The 8,910-nt window shown below is 47.3% G+C and overlaps 2 protein-coding genes and 1 long non-coding RNA gene across 8 annotated transcripts; 2 read left to right on the top strand and 1 right to left on the bottom strand.

Moving 5' to 3' along the window:
* Positions 1-143: 143 nt before the first annotated feature.
* On the top strand, positions 144-4,054 carry LOC125968718 (retinol dehydrogenase 8-like). Of its 6 annotated transcripts, XM_049720068.2 has the most exons (8): positions 320-519; positions 629-667; positions 969-1,133; positions 2,020-2,181; positions 2,538-2,717; positions 2,833-2,926; positions 3,221-3,404; positions 3,536-4,054. In XM_049720068.2, exons 3-8 carry the CDS (start codon positions 1,028-1,030, stop codon positions 3,761-3,763), a joined length of 954 nt encoding a protein of 317 aa, XP_049576025.1. In that variant the 5' UTR covers positions 320-519; positions 629-667; positions 969-1,027; the 3' UTR covers positions 3,764-4,054. The 6 variants fall into 6 exon arrangements, with proteins under 6 accessions (XP_049576024.1, XP_049576022.1, XP_049576025.1 ...); XM_049720067.2 differs by lacking the exons at positions 320-519; positions 629-667 and adding an exon at positions 144-275; XM_049720065.2 differs by lacking the exon at positions 320-519 and adding an exon at positions 187-275 and having other exon boundaries at positions 629-1,133.
* LOC125968721 (uncharacterized) lies at positions 2,030-4,794 on the bottom strand. The gene is made up of 5 exons (XR_007481353.2): positions 4,643-4,794; positions 2,660-2,747; positions 2,480-2,582; positions 2,321-2,375; positions 2,030-2,177 (listed from the first exon to the last, which is right to left on the bottom strand). It is a non-coding gene; the product is annotated as an uncharacterized lncRNA (long non-coding RNA).
* Positions 4,795-4,811: 17 nt separating this feature from the next.
* On the top strand, positions 4,812-8,635 carry fbxl18 (F-box and leucine-rich repeat protein 18). Its single transcript, XM_049720054.1, has 9 exons — positions 4,812-4,959; positions 5,420-5,613; positions 5,730-6,079; positions 6,167-6,302; positions 6,420-6,689; positions 6,755-7,187; positions 7,424-7,808; positions 7,893-8,111; positions 8,183-8,635. The coding sequence occupies exons 1-9, from the start codon at positions 4,902-4,904 to the stop codon at positions 8,337-8,339; spliced, it is 2,202 nt and encodes a 733-aa protein (XP_049576011.1). The 5' UTR covers positions 4,812-4,901; the 3' UTR covers positions 8,340-8,635.
* Positions 8,636-8,910: the final 275 nt, after the last annotated feature.

Raw genomic sequence — 8,910 nt, 5'->3', positions numbered from 1 at the left:
CTTTAATCAATTCAAGTGATAAACGTCCGAGCCAGCGGAGCCGCCACGCGTCTTTTTTTCTGGATGGTGCTAAAAAGAAAAGCGGCAGGGAGGGAAGAAAAATCCCCCCCTCTCCAATTATCGCAAGTTCACTCTTCCCTCCCACCTTGCCCTATTTTTCCCTCTCTTTTTCTCCCCTCCTACTCCCCCCCACCCTTTTTATGAAACATTTAATTACTCTTGTAATTAGCATTTTGAACGGACTCGAGGAGTAAGTACGACAAATGACAAGCCAGGTAAGCGTAATTATAAAAGAACACTTTTGTGATTAGTTTTCACAAAACACACACACACACAGACACACACAGAGCATGCTAGGACAGGACAAAGCTGCTGCCCAACTAATCAAAATATGCTGCTGCAGATTCCTATGCGTCTTTGCCACGCCGCTCCACACACACACACACACACGCACACACAATAAAAACACAACGTAAAAAGGTTTCGCTTGCACTCTTCATTCAGTCGAAGAACAAAAAGGTCTGTAAAAGTCCATAAAGCAGCCGAAGACGTTTTCTTAATGAGGGTGAAGAAGGCAGCTGGGATTACACGGCGTCCATAAATGCAGATGTTGGTGTTTTTATTTCAGGCTAAAATGGAGAATCTGGTTCTGCCCCGAGAGCGAAAGGTCGTAAAACTGTGACATTAATTGATTTTCACGTTTTTACGATAGTGACTTTTTCTTCTGTACATTTTCCATTCATTTTTAACAATTTGTAATTGTTCATCCTGTTGAGATCTTCAAAATCATGTTGCAGAAAAGTGTTTTTTTTTTTTAAATATATAAAAGAAATTTCAAATGAGGATCACAGATCAACTGTTTATGTGAATGATCGATTGCAAAATAGAAAAATAACCTAAAGGCAACGTACCCGTAGGACGGGGAGAGGATAATCTGCATCTTGTCCATGTGACTTTGATCCTCTTAGGCTGAGCGGCCATCCCGTCCGTCATCCCGTCATCCCGCCTCAGGCTGCAGTGGACGGAGATGGCGAGCGGCGGGCAGAAAGTGGTGCTGATCACCGGCTGCTCATCGGGCATCGGCCTGAGGATGGCCGTCATGCTGGCCAAGGACCAACAGCAGCGCTACCACGGTACGTCAGCTCTTGCCGCTTTGCTGCGCCGGGAAAGAACAGTGAGAGACTTTATGAAAAATGCGTTTTGATTTACGGGATTTTTTTACATCAGAATTCAATTAGATACAATCAAATAAAACAAGAAACATCTACAACTAATGCATCCTAAAATTTGGTGATGTGGTGTAGCTAAGAAAGGTTCATTTTATTTTTAAGCATCAAACATCTTAAATAGAATCATTCTATCGCCAAACTATTTTTGTGTGAGGAACGTACACAAATGAGGAATCCTAAAAAGCGCAGACAATCACATGAGCCAGTGAACTCAGTTTGACACGGCGTCGCGTCGCACGTGACGACGCTCTTTTTACAGCCTCGTCGTAATCTGCGCTATCTGTAGCCTCGGCTTTATTCCCGTTGGAAATGATAAAAATAGAAATAATCCCAAAGCCTTTATTGCTCCTAACAATGGTGTCTAAAGGGATTGTGTTGACATCACGTCAGCGATCTACAATGTTTTTAGCACACGTTAGCATAACTTCTTTGCTAACGTGAGAGTAAAAAGTCTAAACATCTTGTTGAAATGCCAAGACAAAATGATTTTCAAAAACAATTTATACTGTATTTGGAAATTATTTATTATTCTGTAGCCTTTATATATATATGTTTTTACTTTTACTTAAGCGAAGAAGTTGAATTGTTTGCCAGCTCTGAACCAACCCATTAGCATTGTTGCTAACAGTGTCCAACAAAGTGGCTTTTATGTTCAAATATATTCATCTTCCTCAGATCATCGTGCCAATTAAGTCTCGGGAGATTTTCAGTTTTAAAACATTAAGGTCGGTGGTGGTCTGAATGCTTTGAATTTTGAGGAATATAACAAATGGAGTTCCTTCACCCACAGTCATCGCTACGATGCGAGACCTGAAGCGCAAGGACAAGCTGGTGGAAGCTGCCGGCGACGCGTACGGGAAAACGCTCTCTCTGGCCGTGCTGGACGTGTGCAGCGACGACTCGGTCAAACAATGCATCAACGGCATCAAGGATCGCCACGTCGATGTCCTAAGTGAGTTGGTTGCGTGAGTGGAGCTTGCGGACTTGCCAGGAACACAAGAGATTCAGAAGCTTCTGACTCAAGTGAGCGGAATCAACACAGGGAACTCAAAAGATGCCATCGAATCAGGTGACTCAGATGGTTCACTGACCTGAGCTGGTCCGAAAGACTCAATTGAGAGAAGTGCCGGAAAACTCGACGGAACCCTGCAAATTCAGATGAATGAGATGCTTGAGTAAAATTAGTAGACTCGGAGAAAAAACTGTGGCCTCTGAGGAATCGTGAGATTGACTCAAATTTTCAGACTCACTGAACATCCCGATCCAAAATGATGAGGTTGACCACAAGTTGTGTTTTCCCCGACTTAGTCAACAACGCCGGCATCGGCCTGGTGGGGCCCCTGGAGAGCATTCCTATCGAGGAGATGAAGAAGGTGTTTGAAACCAACTTCTTTGGTGTGATCCGAATGATCAAGGAGGTGATGCCTGACATGAAGCGACGCAAAGGGGGGCACATCATTGTGGTCAGCAGCGTCATGGGACTTCAAGGTGGGAAGTGAGCACCTCCTAAATGGATTGCTGGCATAAACAGAGGAACAAAAGTTAATCCAAAGGTTTGGACCAGTTAGAGTGAACATTGTTTTTGTTTGCTTGTCATGAGCAGGGGTGGTCTTCAACGACGTCTACGCGGCTTCTAAGTTTGCCATGGAGGGCTTCTGCGAGAGTCTGGCCGTGCAGCTGCTCAAGTTCAACGTCACGTGAGCATCATTTTAAACGTCGGGACACCTCAAACCTTTTGGCGACACGTTTTTTCAATGCCGCATTACGATTCCATTCGATATGATACAAGGTCGGCTCAGATTGAGAAGAATTCGATTCGATTCGATGCACTCGCATTGTCTACTTTATTGGCATGCTAGTCCCCAAGCATTTTTTTAATAATAGAAGATAACTTACAGTACATTATTTTGAAGACCTCCCATTGCTACGGCTCATGGACCCCTGGAGCTTAGTTTGAGAACACAATCCCTGATTGGTGCGTTCATACCCAGGTTGTCGATGATTGAGCCCGGCCCGGTTCACACGGAATTCGAGGCCAAGATGATTCAGGACGTGCGGCAGAAGGAGTACCCGGGAACAGACCCGGACACGGTGCACTACTTCAAGAACGTTTACCTGCCGTCTTCCGTGGACATCTTTGAAACGCTCGGACAAACGCCGGATGACATAGCGAGAGTGAGTCACTCTTATCTTCGTTCTTCATACTAGGTTTTCCCGTTCTCTGGGAAGTGGCATGTTTTTTGGATAATAAGGCGCATCGAATTATCAATCTCAATGAACTTCTGGCATCTCTGGCGTTTTCACAGTGCACCAAGAAGGTGATCGAAGCCAGCAGCCCGCGATTCCGCAACCTGACCAACCCCTTGTACACGCCCATCGTGGCCCTCAAGTACGCCGACGAGACGGGCGGCCTGTCGGTCCATGCCTTCTACCACATGCTCTTCAACATGGGCTCGCTCATGCATGTCAGCATGATGGCTATGAAGTACCTCACTTGCGGCTGTTTGAGGAGCCGCACCGTGTCGCCAAACTAAGGAAACCCAACAACTGCTGGGACAATTTCACACGAAATTTCGGAAACTGGAACCGTTTGACACAAGATCACGCAATATTACCAGCAACCAATCAACTTCCAAGACTGCGTGAATGTGTATGATTTTGGATACACATGGATTTTTTAATGAATGTAAAAAGCTGTAAAAGAAAAACAAAATTTTTAAGAAACAAACTACGAACTGTATAAGTAGCGAAGATTTTAAGGTTAATTATTGTTGCAGCCGTGGCACATCATAAAAATAAATTCTACTTGGAAAGAAAGCATGAAATCACTTTGTCATGCCATATTTTCTTCTGTACACATGTGTCATCTTGGTCTGATGATATCCAAAATGATAACAGCACGATTAAGGGAATTGTTTAACGTTAACACCAGGAAATGGGTTAGCTCAAATATCTGTTGTAAAATCTGCAATCCAGCCCAAAACTAACGAAGTGGTTTCTAGGCAGTTAACCACATGATTAATTAATTAGATATATTAACTTTTACATACATTGTCACAAATGAAAAACGGCGTCAATAATTAAATGACACTAGCTTAATTGAACGTTCGATTTAAAATGGCTGCCTAAGTTGAACGCTATCGTATACGTGTTTACTTTAATAAAGACATTTATTTCAACCACCCTTCGGTATATTAACCAATTAAACGAGGAATTGGAAGTTTTTAAGCGAATTCTGACCGTAAACTCCTAATTAAATGACACTAGCTTAATTGAACGTTCGATTTAAAATGGCGGGCTAAGTTGAACGCTATCGTTTAAGTGTTTACTTTAATAAAGACATTTATTTCAACTACCCTTCGATACATTAACCAATTAAACATTGAATTGGAAGTTTTGAAGCGAATTCTGACCGTAAACTCGACTCGAGCAGCGAGGATTCCCATTCTGCGTTTCGAAATAGGATCTTGTTCATCACCTTGCTCGTGCCGATCGACTCATCGGAAATCGACTGCTTTGACCTGCGGTGAGTGCAACGCGTAAATTCTTCCGCCATCTTGCAGGGGTCCGTGCCAAAAAGGAGAGGGCGGTTAGAAGGAGACTCGACACCCAAAAGCGAGCAAACATGTCTCGTCGCCGGACGAACACCTGACAGTTTAAATAGTAGCGTCCATGGTGCTGAGTGGTCCTGCTAACATTTCAGACGTCCAAGGAACGACACGTTCACCAGGTGGGAACATTTGCAATTTAGCACCGCGTTAGCATGTGGGCTAAATATATCGTCCCTCATCGCCATTCGCCAGGTGATTTTCAACGTCAAGCGACCATAGCGATGTTACGTGCTTTTCACCAACGATATGTCTCAAGAAAGTTGCTCTTTTCTTACAACCACTTTCCACAATTTGAATCTTTTTTCATTTTTGTCACCCCCGAGCTTCTGTGATTGCATCCCTAAACGTCGAACGTTAATAACATTCATGTCTGTCAATATATTTCAGGTTATATCAGTTAAAACTCACGATACAGAAGTCTCATTGAAATTGCATTCAAATTTAATTTCTGATCAATCATTTCTGATATCAATAATAATCAAAGAAAATGTCTTGTCTCATGGACTGCCTCCAATTTCATCAAAGTCAACCCATAAATATTGATCATCTGGAGTCACACTAATGAACGTATGGCTACAGGCGAGGAGGACGGCGTGATGGCGTCGGCAGCGGTAGGCATGTCCGATCTGTCGGATGAGATCCTTCTGTGCATCCTGCGCCACGTGCCCGTGTTCGACCTGCTCACCAACGTGGTGCCCGTCTGCCAACGACTGCAAACGCTCTGCCGCGACAAGAGTCTGCTGGCGCACGTATGCCTGTCTGAGGAGTACATGGTACGCACGTGCTAATAGGGAGCTGCTTTTTTGGTTAGCAACCAAACGAACATGGGAACAATAGCATTTTCTGGGGTCTGTCTTTTTCCTAACATTCCTCAGTCCTCTTTGCACAGATGGACGACAAGATGGTCCGCCACACGCTGCGGCTGCTGTCCAATCAGGTGCAGTCCCTGAGCCTCAATGGCGTCTACTGGCTGAGCAGCGGCGTCATGGATTCGGTGGGACGCTGCAAAGCGGTGACGCGTCTGGACGTGAGCGGGTGCCGGCTGACGGCGCCGCGCCTCTCCCGCCTCGTGGCCTCGTTACCTCTGCTGAGCTCTCTGGCCTTCGACGTGCAACCGGGCTTCCATGCCGGCAAGTTGGCCGGAGAGGCGGTGGACCGACTCAGCCGTCTGGCGGAGCTGCGGCAGACGCTGCTGACGCCCAGCTACGGCGTGGTGCCGTGCTGCACTCAGCTACGCAAGTAAGGACCGCGCAGTAGTTACACCACAGTCAAATAAATTCTTCCAAATGACTTATTCTCGTCATTGTTGCGTTTGTGGGCCATCAGGCTGATGCTGCAATTCGACATCTCGGACGTGACCAGGGAGGGCTTTGGCGTCAGCTGCCATCTGATGGTGGGGCAGAGCAGCGTGCCGCACTACGAGCAGCTGGAGGAGTTCAGCGCCCGACTGGCTCCCGGAGAGGTTCCTTTCAATACCACCAGTATTTTCACTTGACTTATAATGATGACAATAAAGGTGAAAACAGTGCACAATGCTTCTAAATGATCGCAATAGATTTCCTCCACCGTCTGTCCTTAGGTGAACCAGACGTTGCTTCTGCTCTACCTGGCTGTGTTCAGCGTGCACGTTCCCGAGCGCCTCCGTGTTTTCCTGGTGTCCGTCCCCGGGCCCAACCCGACGCCCTGGCCCGCCGCCCCATCACTGGCCCAGAGCTTGGGCCTCCGTGGCGACCTAGAGGCGCTTCAGTTGCCCCGCTCTTGGCTGGACTCCTCGTCGCTGAAGCGGGCCCTGGAGGGCAACAGCCCCAGGCACCTGAGCTTTAGCCGCTGTCCTGCTCTGTGGCCACAGGTTAGACCCAAAAAAAAAAAGGGTTACGGAGTCAACGTTGACTTCTCAACCTGCCTACTCGCAAGGTGTTCCAGTCTTTATTGGAGGGCGACGTGCGAGACGCCTCGCGGTTGCTGAGCCTCAACTTGAGCGGCATCAACCACGTGCCGTACACCGAGTGCCGCGGTGCCGAGGACCAGCTGCTCCCCGCCAACATGAGCCGACTGGCTTCTCGCTGCGTCAACCTGCGCCACTTGAACCTGATGCACACGCACTACCATCACCAGCACGCCGACGCCCCGCTGCCGGCTGGGCCCCATTTATGCGCCAGCCTGGCTCAACTCCGCCACCTTCGCTCGCTCACCCTACCGGCCTGCGCCCTTTCGGACGGCGTCCAGGCGCATCACAGCGCCGCGCACAACTCGTCTCTATTACTTCTACACGGCTTGAAGAAAGTCCCTCGAGTGGGCGTCCAGAACTACAAAGCGGGCTCGCAAACAGGGACCCAAGCTTGGTGCGGTGAGTAACGGGCTGCAGCTATACTCCGACATTGACTGAAGTCACTTTTTTGTAGACTTGTCAAAGTAGTTCAAGGAAAACATAGTTTGATACGTGCCCGCCAGTCAAATCAATTGTATCTAAAATCAACTTTTGCTGTTGGAAAGAATGGAAAGGACTTTAAGCCCTTCTAGCTACAACAAAACAAGAAAAAATATTTTTCTTTTAAATAAGACAAATGGCTCTTTCACTTCCAGGGGAGACCACCTCAGGAATCAGCCAGCTGGCTGCCGAATGCCTCTGCCTGGAGACCTTAGAGCTCATCGGGCCGGGTTTCGTCTCGGCTCTTCCCCGCCTGGAGCCGTGCAGCCGGGCGAGCGTGGAGCCCCGCGGCATGTGCGCTTGGGCCCGGGGGGTGGGCGACGCCCACCTGGCCGCCCTGGCTGGGTTTGGCCGCTTGCACCGCCTAACGCTCGCCGGCCTGCCCGGCGTCCTTCGGGGCACGGGGCTGGCCCACCTCGTCACGCAGTGCAAGGACCTGCAGGTGTTGTCGCTGGCCAACATCGGCACGCTGAAAATCATGAACTACAACGCCTCCCTGCTGGAGGCACTTCGAAACTGCTCGCAGCTACGAGAACTCAGGTAACGTGGACGGCCCGCGAAGCTACTTTCACTCAAGTCTGCTTGAAAAGTACCATTTTGGCTTTTTGTATTTGGTGTGTTCAGGTTAGAGCAGCCCTACTTGAACGCCAACTTCACCTTCTTCGACGCCCTCTCCTGCTGCTCGCGCCTGCAACGCTTCTGCCTCATCTCGCGCAACGGCTCCTTTGAGGCGGCGGCCGCCGTGTCCTTTGTGGAGCGCTGCGGCAGCGTGGTCATGTGCCACATGTTCACCGGCGGCACCTTGGTGGCCTGCCAGAATCTGCAGAAAACTCTCCTCGACAGGTTTGCACAAAAGCGCAGAGCTTTGCGATTTCTTTTAGCAATTCATTTGGGGTTATCGTTTTACTTTGCAGGTTTTCTTCCAAGCGTCCAGGCCTATCTGCGGTCATTTACCCGATTCAGCACGAAGACCTGCCCTCCGTCATCAGAGACATCCCGCTCACCTTGTTGGACGGCACCACGTTGTTCCAGAGTCACGTGGCTCAGCCGCCACGTTTGTCACCATGGTGACGTGAATGCAATAACCGCCAACGGTGCTGCTGCTGCTGCTGGTTTATGCTTGAAAAGACTGACTTGGCTTGCTTGTCCCATTTTCCAGGATTTATTTTTATTTTGTGTTATTATGCCTCAAATAGTTACATTTTTTTACGATGTGATTAGAGTGAGGCTTCTTTCAGAACTATCAATTTTGACTCTTTTTAAGGGATAACTTGCCACTGTTTTATAAGTGCCAAATGAATTGATGTATTTGTTTACAAACATACTGTATATTGGACCTACAATTCCAATAAATTATTTTTCAGAAACGACATTTTTTCCTTCACGCCAAAATGCATGTTTAAACATGATACTTTTAACAATGTGATTCCTTATTTTTACATTTTTATTTAATATTCCATTCTTAATTTTTGCTTTACTTCATTGTATATTACTTTTCCAAATTTAAATTAATAAAAAGTTGAATACGAAAAGATATGATTTTTTTGTAAATAAACGTGAACGTAATCGAAAAAAAACAGCCTTGGCAGTCGAATACAGATGCTATCGATCGACCCAGAACACTGATTAGAACGTGATAACT

This window comes from Syngnathus scovelli, chromosome 5, assembly GCF_024217435.2.
Source record: "Syngnathus scovelli strain Florida chromosome 5, RoL_Ssco_1.2, whole genome shotgun sequence".
NCBI classification, from domain to species: Eukaryota; Metazoa; Chordata; class Actinopteri; order Syngnathiformes; family Syngnathidae; genus Syngnathus; species Syngnathus scovelli.
This window is presented reverse-complemented; position numbering and strand designations above follow the sequence as displayed.

Bases quoted from the DNA above. Each gene is read 5' to 3' on its own strand.
- LOC125968718 (XM_049720067.2), top strand. From the start codon at position 1,028: ATGGCGAGCGGCGGGCAGAAAGTGGTGCTGATCACCGGCTGCTCATCG. The intron at 2,182-2,537 runs GTGAGTTGGTTG...TCCCCGACTTAG, and splicing joins TCGCCACGTCGATGTCCTAA to TCAACAACGCCGGCATCGGC. The intron at 2,927-3,220 runs GTGAGCATCATT...GTTCATACCCAG, and splicing joins CTGCTCAAGTTCAACGTCAC to GTTGTCGATGATTGAGCCCG.
- fbxl18 (XM_049720054.1), top strand. From the start codon at position 4,902: ATGGTGCTGAGTGGTCCTGCTAACATTTCAGACGTCCAAGGAACGACA. The intron at 4,960-5,419 runs GTGGGAACATTT...GTATGGCTACAG, and splicing joins AGGAACGACACGTTCACCAG to GCGAGGAGGACGGCGTGATG. The intron at 7,188-7,423 runs GTGAGTAACGGG...TTTCACTTCCAG, and splicing joins AGGGACCCAAGCTTGGTGCG to GGGAGACCACCTCAGGAATC.